We start from the raw sequence: 14,930 nt of genomic DNA, 5'->3' as shown, positions 1-14,930 counted from the left end.
AGAATACTGAGTTGCATCCCAAGAACACCATACCTACTGTGAAGCATGGGGGTGGAAACATCATGCTATGGGGCTGTTTTTCTGCCAAGGGGACAGGACGACTGATCCGTGTTAAGGACAGAATGAATGGGGCCATGTATCGTGAGATTTTGAGCCAAAACCTCCTTCCATCAGTGAGAACTTTGAAGATGAAACGAGGCTGGGTCTTCCAACATGACAATGATCCAAAACACACCACCCGGGCAACAAAGGAGTGGCTCCGTAAGAAGCATTTGAAAGTCCTGGAGTGGCCTAGCCAGTCTCCAGACCTCAACCCCATAGAAAATCTGTGGCGGGAGTTGAAAGTCCGTGTTGCTCGGCAACAGCCCCAAAACATCACTGCTCTCGAGAAGATCTGCATGGAGGAATGGGCCAAAATACCAGCTACTGTGTGTGCAAACCTGGTAAAGACCTATAGTAAACGTTTGACCTCTGTTATTGCCAACAAAGGTTATGTTACAAAGTATTGAGTTGTATTTTTGTTATTGACCAAATACTTATTTTCCACCCTGATTTACGAATAAATTCTTTACAAATCCTACCATGTGGATTCATGGATTTTTTTTTCACATTCTGTCTCTCACAGTTGAAGTGTACCTCTGGTGCAAATTACTGACCTCTGTCATCATTTTAGGTGGGGGAACTTGCACAATTGGTGGCTGACTAAATACTTTTTTGCCCCACTGTATCTATGAAATACTCTGCAGAGAATTATTTGTAAACAGTATGCTTTTGTTTGGTCACAATGAATGATAAAATTGTAATCGTTAAGTCATTGTTAAGAGGACTCAAATGTCTGTGCCGGTGATTTTCAGGTTTTTTTTATGTCTGTGCAATGGTCAAATGACTGAAACCATTGTGGTGATTGTGCTCCACAGCAGTGGGACAGACTGATTCCACACTGGATATAGGTTCGGAAGTCAAATTATGTGCTCCCGTTCCCATAATGTGCCCAGATGTCCAGGGCACTGCTACCATGGAGATACTAGTTGGTAGCCAGAAACGAAAGGCAAGGAAGACTAAGATTACACACTTGGTGCGCACGGCACATGGCAGTGTGTCTCCAAGTGAGGGTGAGTAACGTCAATATCCATTTTGTTTTTGCAGTTTAGCTCAATGTATCAATATACATGAAAAAAATGTCATTTTGGAAGTGGCAGGTCCAACTTGATAGTCCAGAATTTGTCTTATGCTGATATTATATTTTAATTTATTTAATTAGTAAGATACTCAGTCCACCCAGGCTGATATATTAAGGAAACTGGAACTAAAAGCTTATTAGCTTGTAGCAGCCTGTACCTACATTGTCTGATAATTCTTGTATACAGTATCTTGGCACTAAACTGTAAATTGAAAATGGCAGCAATGTATTTCTCAAAATCTCCGCAACTCTGAAAGTGTCCGTGTGGTCAACAACTGACACACATCATGCCGCTATCGTGTGACCCAATCAGAGATAGTCAGGGGCGGGACCTCTAAAATTGGCCATGGTCCTGTAGTTGTCCCGTAGTCCTTTGTGTGTACATTTGAAAGTGCAGGTGGAAGAGGGAGGTGAGTAGCTTGAATAAAGCGATATCAATTCATTAAATCCTGAATCAACTTTTAAATATAAATATATTTTGCCAGAAACGCCAGAATCTCAGATTAAAGCTCTCAAAACTATTTCAACAACCACCAAACAGCAAATGAGAGCAGGTACACGGATTCTGCACAAAGACGTAAACACAGAGCACCGACCCGACGCATCAGAATCAGCTTTCTCTCTCTTGGCTTTCTCACCCGACGGCACCTACACTGAACCAGCAGCAAAATAAGATCTAAACTACGCTTCACATTTGATAAATATTGTCATTACTTTCCTCTTACTTTTGCTGTTTTGCTTCCACCACGATAAAATCACACTTCGTGCACAGCTCTCTCTCTCTCTCTCTGTACTTCAAGAACAGTTTTCCCATCTCAAATCTTTGTTTTTTGGCGTTATTTATTCGCTTATTACCCACCAGTCTACCGTTGTTTACAGCACTAATGGCTGCTGTCTTTTTTTTTTTTTTGGACTTGAATGTCCTCAGACAAGAAAGCCTAATTTCTGCTGTTCAATACTGTAGAAATTTATACTTTTTAAAATTATGCAGAATATTTTTAAGGTTATATGCTATAAAAAGCCAGGCCAGGAAAATCTCCTTCATGTTTTTCCGTGTTTTATTCTCAGTTACTTTGACACAAAGGCATCTGCTGTGATGTTCACACCTCTGATAAAGTCTCACATGTATCAGTACTGATAAATGATCAGAATTATAAACAGCCTTTTTGTGTTGTTCTTGTTAGTAAATGGTAAATCGACCAATTCTTTTTTCTTCCAAAGGTTGATTCTGTTCATCTGGATGTAGCGTTTTCAGATTCTGAAGATTTACTTAACTGGCTGATTGAGAATGCATTAAGATATAGCGCTTTTCTACTCAGTCTGAGCACTCAACTTGTGCAGTCACCCAAACTCTTTTTCTAAGCTGTTTCTACATGCTTCCTGTGTAACAATCACACAGTCTTTTTGTGGCAGAGCTGAAATGCAGTGGAAATAGAATATTTAGTCATATGTTTAGTTTTATGGTAAAGAGGGACCACTGCATTTATGCAAACTGGCATAATAAAAACTGAATCCACAGACTTTGTGAAAACTAATAATTTTATTCTTAAATTTACCACTTTATTAGATAAACCTGCTTAACTTCTTGTTAATGCAAATATTTCAACAGCCAATCAAATGGCAGCAGTTTAAGCATGCAGAGATGGTTGAAGTTCAAACCTAACATCAGAATGAGGAAGAAAGCTAGTCTGAGTAATACTCAACTATTTCAGAAACAGATCTACTGGGATTTTCCTGCACAACAGTTTCCAGATTTTCAATAAAATCCAGTTTGTCTAGGCAAAAATGCCTTGTTTGTGCCAGAGGTCAGAGGGGAATGGCAGGTGAGTGTCTAAAATGTATCCAGGAGTTTGTATCTCACGTATGGTATCGGCCACAATTTCATTGTACATGTACAAAAGGAATAAAGGGCTATTTTATTCTGTTCTACTCTGCTTAAAGCATTCTTCAGATAAAAGAATTAGCGAAAATATTCACGCACTCGTACTCTGACGGATGCATCAGGGGGAACTCGAGGTTCTCGCCCAAGGATACTCTTACACACAAACATAAGGAGCTGGGATTCAATCTACCGAAATTCCAGTCGGTAGATGACCCTTTCTGCCACCTGAGTCATAGCATCCCCAAACATAAGTGTTTGAATATAGCTCCTTCCTTCTTAGTACACCCTTTGCTGTGATGTGTGATGCTACATGTGCTGTAGATAGTGAAAGAACTGAGTGAGAGCACATTTGACCAAATTCATTTCTACGTACCACATCAATCAGCTAATATTTACTTATATGATCCAACCATTTCTACTTTTTGGTGGCACGATACACTCTGGCATCTCATGTCATGACGGTTTTTGGTAAAATTATTTTGAAACTTAATATGTGAGCAGAAACTATTAATGACATGTTCTGAAAAATATTCAGTTATGTTCCTGAGAATTGTACATATGTGCTTTGTTACTACAGAAGACAAAACAAGGGACCTGAACCAGGACCAGGATAAGAAGCCATTACCACAACAGAATTTATGCAATGAAATGGGGTGCTATAGTCACAGAGGAGAGGAGGCAGAAAGAAGCACCATATCACAAGAGCTGCCTGCCTTGTTCAGCTTGGCTGCCCTCGCTGAGGTTGCAGCCATGGAAAATATTCACAGGTAGAGACCGGTTACCGTATGCATGGACTTGGCTTGTGATTGTTATTCTTTTGCTAACACTTAAGGATTGTAATATACCAGAGATTAGTTAGGTTTTATTTATTGGGTCATTTTAATTAAGGTAGGCAAATTTTTTTTTTTTGGGGGGGGGAGTATTCCTCACTCAAATGTTATAAATTTGACCATTTAAAAAAATAGAGTGCACTGCTAGCACCCTTACATGCTGCTGTCTAGAATTTAGATATCTCATATGAACCATTCAGTTCAGTTCAGCTTTATTTATACGACGCATCCATATGACTCATTGCAACCCAGTATTTTTATTTTCATTTCTACTCTCTGATTCAGCTTTATATCAAATGACTCTTTATTTGTGTTATTCAGCACTGCAATAACAAAGCTTGGAGAGTTATAGCATTTTTAATACTCTTTCTTTTTATTGTATATTGTGTTATTTTGGTTTTATGACTGATTTGTCTTCTGTCAAGAATGAAGACATGAAAAAAGGAAAGAAAAAAATGCTATTCATATGTCATATAGTCTTTTAGACTATGGTGGAAACGCAGAGAACTTGAAAGAATTTCCAAGAACTTTGCATTAAAAGACAATGGGCCTAGTGCTTGAAAGCAAAATCTTTAAACTAGTTTAAAAAATGAAGCATACTCTTCAGTCTCTCTTACTGTCTTGTTTCAGAGGTCAGAGAGGCTTGGCTGAGAGTCAGAATAACGAACTTTCCCAGACTCCAGTTCTCATCTCCTGCGCTGATCAGTGAAACTCTTCTGCTGTTCTGAGAAGCCACAACACGAAGGTTTGCATTGGATCTCAACTTTCCTCTGTGGTAGCCCCACACTGAATGAAGACTTGATCGAGAAGCTTTGGACATATTCCACCTTCCGCTTTGTGGTAAATTTCCTCGAAGGAGAAGGAGACCTTCTCCTCCTCCTCCTCTTCTTCCTCCACCTCCTCGTTATCTCAGTGTTTCCCCTTAAACCTTCTTTTGGTTTGGGGGAAAGATGCCTTTCTTAAGTCCATACATCCCCATCCCCACTCCCAGATATGCTAATAGGGCCTTTGAAAGTATCAAGCTATCAACCAGTGCATGGCTTCTCTTATAGAGATGGATGTCATGGGTTTATTGTACATGTTTATCAAACAGAGGCCATTTTAAAGTTAAGGCATTTTAGATGGAAAGAAAAAAGAAACTGCATTTGTTTTAGAGACAAATCAGCTTTCTCTCATCTTTTATACCTCACACATACACCTGCTGAAGAGTTCCCTCCACCTCTGTTACAATACCTCTGCATTTAAATAGCTCTTAATCCCTTTTAGCTTCAACCCAAAATGGCTTAAACCAGGGTAACCAACCACGATTGGTAGACCATTACTAACTTAGTCTTACGGTGTACTCAAACACTGAAGAAATCTTGGTTGAGGTTTGGATATGTGTTAAAATTGTGATGCTTTACTACAAAAGTGTGGTAACCGCAAATAAATGTGTTATAGCCTGAATATGAAAAGTAGACCTGTGCATCACTTGCATGTAAACAAGGAGCCCTGTCTAATTTCTAGCAGTAGAATCACAGTGTGGCTGTGAGGCTTGTGGGGGAAAAAACACATTTTTGTGATGGGGAGATTGAGGAAAAGTGCTTAAACTATAGTCTTAACCCTCCCACCTACACCCTCTTTGCCACCAGAAAGCCCTCAAGCAGCTTCTTGCTCAGTGTCCCAAAGTCAGTGCAAACATTTCTGAAAAGTGAATGCAGTTTTTGTCAATACTTGATCTTATTGCAGTTTGCGTAGCAGTTAGAAAGGTTAATTTATGTGTACGTCTTACTTCATGAAAGAGGTGTTTTGCTTGTTTATACCATAAAAATAGACTAATCTTAAGTTTAAATTGCTCATGTAACGGGGTAATAAAATGCATCATCTCCACCAGAGGCAGTGTTCTTACTTAAGTCAGTAGTATCTTTAACACCCTCAGGACCTGGCTAAAACCAGCCACAATTTCAACATAGATGAGAGGAGTCTCAGTGGAATATATGTGTGTGTACATATATGTATGTATATATATATGTATGTGTGTGTGTATGTATGTATATGTATATGTATATGTATATATATATATATATATATATATATATATATATATATATATATATGTATGTATGTATGTATGTATGTATGTATGTATATATATATATATATATATATATATATATATATATATATATATATATATATATATATATATATATATTCATTCCACTGAGACTCCTGTCATGTATGTACCACGAGGAGCCTTCCTCTTTGGAGACCAATACTTAGATTCAGTCACATTTAATAACTTTTATAGCTTTTAGCTTTCTATTTGATCGTTCTTTTTTGGGTGTGTGTTTATGATATTCTTTCAACTAAGTCCCTTAAGAACTTCACTGTTTTTCCTGAGGTGAAGTTTACTGGATTAGGACTGTTGTTAAAAAAAAAAAATTAAGCTCACGGATGACAAATGTGTCTCTACTGTGATAAGCAGAGAGGCACCAAAAAATGCACTGTCTTCAAATAATGAGGTGTCTTTCAGTGCTTTCAGACACTTAATGACAGGAGACAGAAATATTGTAATATTGGATCTCAGAGAAGTCATTTTTTTAGAAATACATTATTTCAGAGTCATTCATATCTTATATAGGCCTTACAATGCAAATATTCCTGTACATGCAACAAGTCTTTAATTCATCTAAGAACTTGTTTTATTAAAAAAAAAAAAGAGTCAAAGTTAAAGGAACCCCAAAATGCTTTATGATAATCCTAAGAATGGATGTATGTAGTTTTTTTCTGATATAAAAGAAAGTTACATTTCTGTCACTTGGTACAATGGTAAACTGTATAGTTCTTCCACTGGTGGAAATCAGTGTAGTTCTTTGTAAAGACAAAGAAGTTGTCTTCCCCCAGACCACACAGAGAAAAAAAAGAGACAGATACTAGCTTGTAGCAAGTGAGTATGTTGACATTTGCCAAAGAAGGGAAAGGTATATTCAGCCACAAATCCTGCTTTTTTTTTTTTTTTTTTGGGGGGGGGGGGTGCTCTAGATTGTTTCTTTTTGTTTGTTTTTTAGGTATTTAAATATTCAGGTAACATTATCAGCACAATTCATCCTGTGTGGGATACAGAGTTGGAATTAAGTGCAACAAAAAGGCACCACTAAATGCCTGTATATATTCAGTATTTGCACCTTATGACCCAAGGCAAAATGGTCATGGTCTTGGAAGCATATATAAATTTTACCCACTCTGTGGAAATTATGCATTTTAATGATATATGTATACAGTGTCATGGAAAAGTATTTGCCACCTTGCTAATTTCTTTGTTTCTTTGCCTGTTTGTGAAACACAGAGGTTTGAGAGCATTAAACAAAACGAATATTAGACAAAGATCCAAGTCCTTGGTGGCAAGAACTCATACACTGCACTCAGTCATCTCTGATAACTGGTGATTTTTTTCATAGTGCTGTGGAGGAATGTTGTTACATTCTTCTTTGCAGAATTGAAATCTGCCACATTGGAGTGTTTTAAGAATGAAAAACCTTTGACTAGGCCACACCAAACCCCTCACAGGTGGACTTTCTAGTGTGGTCTCTGGTAAGTCCAAATTCTCCTTCAGGATTTTCTAGTAGAGAGCAGAATTAATAGTTTAAACAATCATGCAAAGTCATCTGGGTCCCAGACCTCACACTACCATCATACTGTTTAACTGTTGGTATGATGTACTTTTTATGAAATGCTATTTTGGTTTTATGTTAAATTGTACGAAATGTATCATTTCCAAAGGAGTTCAACTTTTCCCTCGTCAGTCCATAGAGTATTTTTACCAAAATTCTTGGATCATCAAATTGGAGTTTTTTTGTTTATTTGTTTTTTGACAGCAGTGGCTTTGACCTTGGGTCTCTTCCATAGAGATCCCTTATTGTTGAATCATGAACACTGCTTCATAACTGAGGCAAGTGAGCCTTGCTGTTCTTTACAAGTTGTTCAGTGTACTCTTGCAGTAATTTTGGTAGGCTGGCCACTCCAGAAAAAGAATCCCACTGTTCGCTGGAGTCTCAAAGCCATAGAAATCCTTTCCAGTCTGATAGATGTCATCTTTTTCTTTAAGTTATGGGATGATGTCCTTTCGTTTAGCCTACTTTTCTTTGTCAGACAGGTTCTGTTTAAGTAATGTCTTAATTCAGCAGGTCTGGCAGGAGTGTGGATAGTGAAAGTGAACTCGGGTTTCTAAAAATGTGGTTCATCACAATTTATTATGTAACATGTTGGGGCAAATACTTTTTCAAGGCACTATGTGTGTGTGTCAGTAACAAAACCACACATCTACAATACAGCCATAATTTTGTCATTTTCCCTCACTTTTTCTACCTAGAAAATGCTTCTATAATGTTGAATTCCTATATTAATGACCTAAATGATTATAATACCCTTTTGTGTTAGCACTGTCTTCTTGAATGTAATCATTTTGTACCTGTATTTTTCTAATTCAGTCTTGATTGTACTGTATTGTATGCTATGATGGTATACTGTTTCTAAGGTACATAGTTGTTACAACCAACAGTTCTCATGACAGAAAAGCTGCTGCACCTTATAGTCACTGGAAATGTGGGGCAGTTTTAAGTCCAAAGGACTGTCATGTCACCATCCATAAGACTGATAAAAGAAAGATTTGTGCATATTGAGTGGTTGGAAAATCTCTTTCCCCGGTTTGTTACTTTTTTCCTTTGCAGTAAAAGTAAAAGTCTGTTCAGAAGAGTTCAACTGGGACACTTCTGCAATCACAACAATGAAATGCTTGAGTCCCGGTTTATTTATTACTGCTCCTTTTTATAGTTTTAGTCAAATAAAAAAACAAACAAACAGTGAAATATAGAAATGAATATGCATCTGTTTATACATGCACATGTATAAGGTTATTTACCCTTTACTGGATGTAGATCATGACTTTTTTGTGATGAAGAGATTGTCGGATCTTCTAAGTATCTTTCCTCCAATAGGGTTGTATATCATGTGCTTACTCTAATTTATGTTACTGTAATCATTATGAAACGTCTGTTTTTGATTGTTAAAGCCCAGTTGTTACATGCAGCCTTGCCTTACTGGAACCCCTGCTTAGTGTGGGATCCCTTAGCCACCCGACCTTCCATACCCCACATCGTCCTAAACTATGTCATGACACTGTTTGCTGATGCAACTGTTATTCCTTTGACACTTTCTTCTGACGCAACTTTTGCTTCTTGAACACCTATTAAAATAACATCTACTACATCTGTGTGGAATAAGTGTTTTTATATACATTCTTCCATTGCCTCATTATATTTATAATGAACAGCTAGTGCCCTGTTTTGTGTGTGTGTGTGTGTGTGTGTGTGTGTGTGTGTGTGTGTATTAGGGGTGGGCTATGAGGTGCCGTAAGGGACATTATTACTGAAACGCTCTCACACACACAACTGAAACGCTCTCACACACACTACTGAAATTTTAGCTCTCACACACACTACTGAAACGCTCTCACACACACTACTGAAATTTTAGCTCTCACACACACTACTGAAACGCTCTCACACACACTACTGAAACGCTCTCACACACACTACAAACACAAATAAATATACCAAAAAAATAGTTGATAACTGTACATGGACCACAGCACAACCACCATACTAACGTTGTTTAAAACAGATCTGACCTGTAAAGGTGTCCTGTGGAATCTGCCAATACGGCGAGAGCAGCAGGTTCTTTAAGTCATGCAAGTTGAGAGGAGGGGACTCCATTGATCAGACTTGGGATTTGGGAGGATTATCCATTTGAAAGAGGCCACTGCCACGAAGGGGTGTACATGGTCTGCAGTACTGTTCAGGTATGTGCTATGTCTAGAAATGACATCCACGTGAAGTCCAGGACCCAGGGTTTCTCAGAAGAATTTTGCCCAGAGTGTCACACTATCCTTGCCAACTTGCTTTCCTTCCCTCTTGCTGCCATGGATAGCTGTGGATCAGTCCCCATCTTCTCTGGTCTGCATGCCAAATATCCTTGGGCAAGATACTAATCCCATGCATGTCAATGTTAGATAAAAAGCACTTACATAGCAGAGCATAGAAAAAAGTGCTTGTGCGAATGGGTGAACGAACCAAGTTGTCTAAAGTGCTCAGAGTAGAAAGGCGCTATATGAGAACCAGTCCATTTACCATCTCGTCCACAGATAAATGCTGCACATGCATCTGTCTGTCCTCATCACGTAAAAGAAACCGTGATTCACCAGATCAGACTACCTTCTTCCAGCGCTCCAAGGTCAAGTTTTGATGCTTACATGCAAAGGGACTGTGACTGACCTGTGACTTTGCAATCCCATACAAAGCAAGCTGTGGTGCACTGTGTTTGGACTCTTATATGAAACTCTTTTCTGCTATTTCTGTTATATTAGCTCTTTTTTTTTTTTTTTAAATATTGTACCACATGGGCCAGCCTTTGTTCCCTGCGCCAATCAATGAGCATTGGGCGCCTATGTCCCTGTCACCGGTTTACTGGTAGCCCTTCCTTGGACCGCTTTTGGTTGGTACTCACCACTGCAAGATATTTTTTAAAACACAAGTGTAATTTGGTCTTGCGTTCTTTTAGTTTCTTCTCCACATTCAATGGCTGATTTTGTTTTAGGTCCTTTGATATCAAATATTCTATTTGTAATTAAACAAGAATATGTCAAATATCTCTTTGTTGTGTATCATGGACAAAAAGAATTCACTTTTTTAGTAGGATTGGAATTCAATTTCCAATATTTTTGGAAGATTACATTGGCCTCCAGCAACACTGTGAGGAATGCTGGAGTTGTTTTTGATCAGGATATTTCCTTCAATGCACATATTACACAAATATGCAGGACTGCTTTCTTCCATTTCCACAATATCTCCAAAATTAGAAACATTCTGTCTCAAAGTAATGCTAAAAACTAGTTCATGGAACTGTTACTTCTGGGACTTCTGTAATTCATTATTATCAGTCAGATTATCAGATTATTATTTATCCTAAAACTCCCTGATCCAAAATGTTGCAGTAAGAATCCCTGGCATTGGCACTTGCATGCTCACTCAGCCCCATTTATCTCAAAGACCTTATAGTACCCTATCAACCCAATAGAGCACTTCACTCTTCAGATTACCGGCTTACTTGGTAAATAGACTGATTCTTATATAGCACTTTTCTACTATCCTAGAGTATGCCAACTGCTTGTGACTTTACTTGTGGCATTTAAAAGTAGAATGGGAAGCAAAGCTTTCAGGCCTCTCTTCTGTGGAGCCAGTTTCCAATTTGGATTCAGGAGACAGACACTATCTCTACTTTTAAGATTAGGCTTAGTGGCGCAAAGGTCAGCACTTTGTGAAATAGTCCATCTGTCACAAGCAACCTTGCCAAAGTCACTTAAACCACTTTTCTTCCTCATTCTGAGGTTCGATTAGAACTTAAACAGGTTTTTTCAACATTCCTAAATACACTAAGGTACTGTGACTTGATTGGTTGATTAGATATTTTTGGAGGATCTGCTAAACAGGTGTACCTAACGAAGCCCCAGTAACCCCCCTCTCACCTTTATCTGTACCATATATAACCAGTGTTGGGGAGTAACGGAATACATGTACCGCGGTTACGTATTTAAAATACAAAATATGAGTAACTGTATTCCGTTACAGTTACCGTTTAAAAAGGTGGTATTCAGAATACAGTTACTTTGTTGAAATAAATGGATTACACTGCGGTACTTTTCTGTTTAATATTGTCGCGGGTCAGGACTGTTTGGGTTTTGTTTGACAGCTACGTTCTTTCGTTCCAGGCGGCAGCGTTACGGTTGCCATGGTTACAGGGCGACGCTCTCTCTCTCTCTTTTGACTGTGTGTTTCCTGAGAGCCTTTTCGTTGTTGTTGTTGTTGTGCTAAGCTAACAGGCTGAATGCTACAAGCATAGCTCTAAAGAATGTAGCATCATGGGCAGTGTAGTCCGTGTTGCAGGGAGAATGGACTGCCATACACGTTATGGGTCTGTGAGCGCGAGGAGGGAGAAAAAGGGGAGTGGAAAGGTACGAGTTGTCGTCGAAGAAAAACGGGAGCTGGAAGCATGTAAATATAATAATAACCACTGCAGCCAAGAAGAGTGCCTGACGAGCCCAGTTGTAAGTAAGCTATTAAGACTCGACTGTACACCGTGTTCGTGTTTTCCTCCGAAAACAATAAGTTCCGTTGGAGCAGTCTTTCAACGCCTCTCTCTGTCTCTCGCAAGAAAAGTTGACCCACACAACAAAGTAAAGCTATTTTTCGGCTACGAGCCGACAGGGACCCCGCCGTATTAGTCAGAGGTCCCTTTACTACAGTTCGGAGTCGCGGACCTTCAGTAATAGTAATAAATCACACAGCAATAGTACATTCACGTTGTTGTAAAAAGCATGATAATATATTAAGTAATCCAAAGTATTCAGAATACGTTACTGTCATTGAGTAACGTAACGGAATACGTTACAGAATACATTTTGGGGCATGTATTCTGTATTCTGTAATGGAATACATTTTAAAAGTAACCTTCCCAACACTGTATATAACTGTAAACTGTATAACCGCTGCCATAGCTGGACTGGCCATCGGGCATACCGGGCATCTGCCCGGTGGGCTGATGGTGATTTTTCGTTTTTAATGGGTCGACGGTTTTTTTTTGTTTGTTTGTTTGTTTTTTGTAACGGTATAAACAATGAAAGGTGGTGGATTGGCCAAATGGTCATGATCGACTCTGGGCTGGACCAATTACAGCCGATGAGGTCGAACTTTAAAGTTCTGTATTTTGGTGTAAAGGAACGTCATTTGTCCCGAACTTCAGCAATTTTTTTTTATAAAAAAGACACAAAGCTGGAGTTATTCTGTGTCTTTACGCTGCATAGCTGCCTCTTCTTCTCTCATTCTCTCCCCCTCCATCTCCTATTGCTACTTCAATCATGAAACTCATCAATGATCAGCTGATCGGCTTTGCTGTCCTAAGTCCGTCTCGTTTGTTTATCCCCCACTTTGCGCCAGAAAGACGAAACCAGCGGATGTCACGCTAAACAACAGCAACACGTTTAAGCTTGATAAGCTGTTGTTATAATTTATTTGATATTACTTTCTAGTATCAGCTGATGTTTGCTGGAGCCACAGCCGTAAACTTTTCTTTCTTATTCTCATTTAAAATGTCTAGGTTTTAATAAATACAACCAAATCTTACAACCAAAGTGGTCATCTGATGTAAAATATATAAAAATTCATTATTGTATATAGTAAATATTAAGTCTAATATATGCCCTAATAAGCTATAGTACCATGTGTGCAGTCTGCAATTCTGTTGCAGAAAGATATTGAATCTATTTAATTACTGTAGAAAAATAACTGGTTTCTGTGCATTTGTTTTACCCTGGCAGTACATTAAAGTCGATTACGTCGATTAAGCATCATGAGACGGAGGGTGGGGGGGTGGTCCCCTATTTTTTTTACTGGGAGTTGGCAACCCTGCTAGTTAGGTATATGTAATTATTGATTAGGTTGTTTGATATTTCTGGTAAGTAAGTACCAGAATAGGGAGGATGGTGTAGGTTTAAGTTTATTAGATTGATACATATATACCAACAAGACAGTGTACATCACTGTCACAACAGCATTTGTTTTCATTCAAAGGCTTTATGGCTTTTCCTATAATACCTGGTGGGCCGTTCTCTAGTCAAAATGCCCAGGCTGATTTTTTTGTCCCAGTCAAGTCCTGACCGCTGCTATATGAACAAATACACACATTTTTCTCTGCAGGGCCCTATTTCAGGAAGCCGGTTTAGTGCAAACTTTGAGTAAGTATACCCTGAGTTAACGAAAACTCTGGGTTTTCGGTTTCACAAAGCGAGTTTAGATTAATTCTGAGTGAGTTACTATGACGACACACTCCGTGAAGCTAACCTGCCCCCTAGCAGGTTTACTTCAACTAACCCTGACGTTCTCTGCCTCTTTGTCGGAAACCTGACTGTAGGAAGTGTCAGACATGGCGTGCCCCTTCCTTGAAGAGCCAGTAGATGTTGAAGCCCAAATTCTCCGCAGAGCTCTCTGCCGGGAGAGAGTGATTAGAGCGCGTTTGGACATTTTATCATTTCCTGATGATTTCCTGTGTGAACGTTACCGTTTTTCAGCACAATCTATAATTTATTTGAATAACATCCTCAGGCCTAATATTGCTCATGTGACACATCGCGGACATTCTCTCAGTTCTGTACATATTATTTGTATTGCACTTCGGTTTTTTGCAAACGGGAGCTTTCTGTATAATATTGGTGACGCTGAGCACGTTTCCAAGGCTACCGTCTGTCGGGCAGTCAGGAATGTTACAGTTGCACTGAAACGTCTCCTGTACTCGTTTGTGGTGTTCCCCGGTCATAGACCCACACGATTTATCAAAGAGGGATGCCACAAAATTGCAGGTATCAGGATGAACAAAACTTAATTCATGATGTGGTGATATTTGAACTACTACTTAAATTTTACATTTATTCTCACGGTTCCCAGGCGTGATTGGCTGTATAGATGGCACTCACATTCCAATCATTGCTCCTTCAGTAAATGAAGGAGACTATGTGAACAGGAAGTCTTTCCACAGCATTAATGTACAGGTACATAGTTCCCTGTAGCATTTCAAACTAACAAATTATTTCACTATAGTAATGGATGCTAATTTGTGTTCTCTGCACTGTGAAGATCATATGTGATGCTGCCAACATTATCACAAATGTGGAAGCCAACTGCTCAGCCTCTGTGAGTGGTGGTGGTGGAGGACCCCCACCTGTTTTTCGGGCCTCCGCTTTTTTTTCTGTTGGCTATAACGGGTCACATTTGAGCATACAGAGTAAGCAAATATGTACTTGTAATGTGCTCAGATAATTTCAATAAGTGCTTACAGAAAGAAAATTAATGTAGCCTCTAACTGCAATCGATTTACATCGGACAAACAGACCAAGCACTATGGCTCATAATACAATTACACCACCTGTTTGGACTATATTTTTATATTTCAT

General features: G+C 38.8%; 1 protein-coding gene across 8 annotated transcripts in view; it reads left to right on the top strand.

Annotated features, from left to right (window-relative positions):
- Positions 1–5,907, top strand: part of bbx (BBX high mobility group box domain containing) — a 49,670-nt gene extending 43,763 nt beyond the window's left edge. For all 8 annotated transcript variants that reach the window (XM_026181880.1, XM_026181877.1, XM_026181878.1 and 5 more), the window contains 3 exons: positions 918–1,112; positions 3,640–3,829; positions 4,523–5,907. In XM_026181880.1, coding sequence (XP_026037665.1) covers positions 918–1,112; positions 3,640–3,829; positions 4,523–4,601 — 464 coding nt within the window. In that variant the 3' untranslated portion in view covers positions 4,602–5,907. The remainder of the gene's footprint in view (positions 1–917; positions 1,113–3,639; positions 3,830–4,522) is intronic.
- The last annotated feature ends 9,023 nt before the right edge of the window (positions 5,908–14,930 follow it).

This window comes from Astatotilapia calliptera, chromosome 10, assembly GCF_900246225.1.
Source record: "Astatotilapia calliptera chromosome 10, fAstCal1.2, whole genome shotgun sequence".
NCBI classification, from domain to species: Eukaryota; Metazoa; Chordata; class Actinopteri; order Cichliformes; family Cichlidae; genus Astatotilapia; species Astatotilapia calliptera.
The sequence above is the reverse complement of the archived record's forward strand: the minus strand, read 5'-3'. Positions and strand labels throughout refer to the sequence as shown.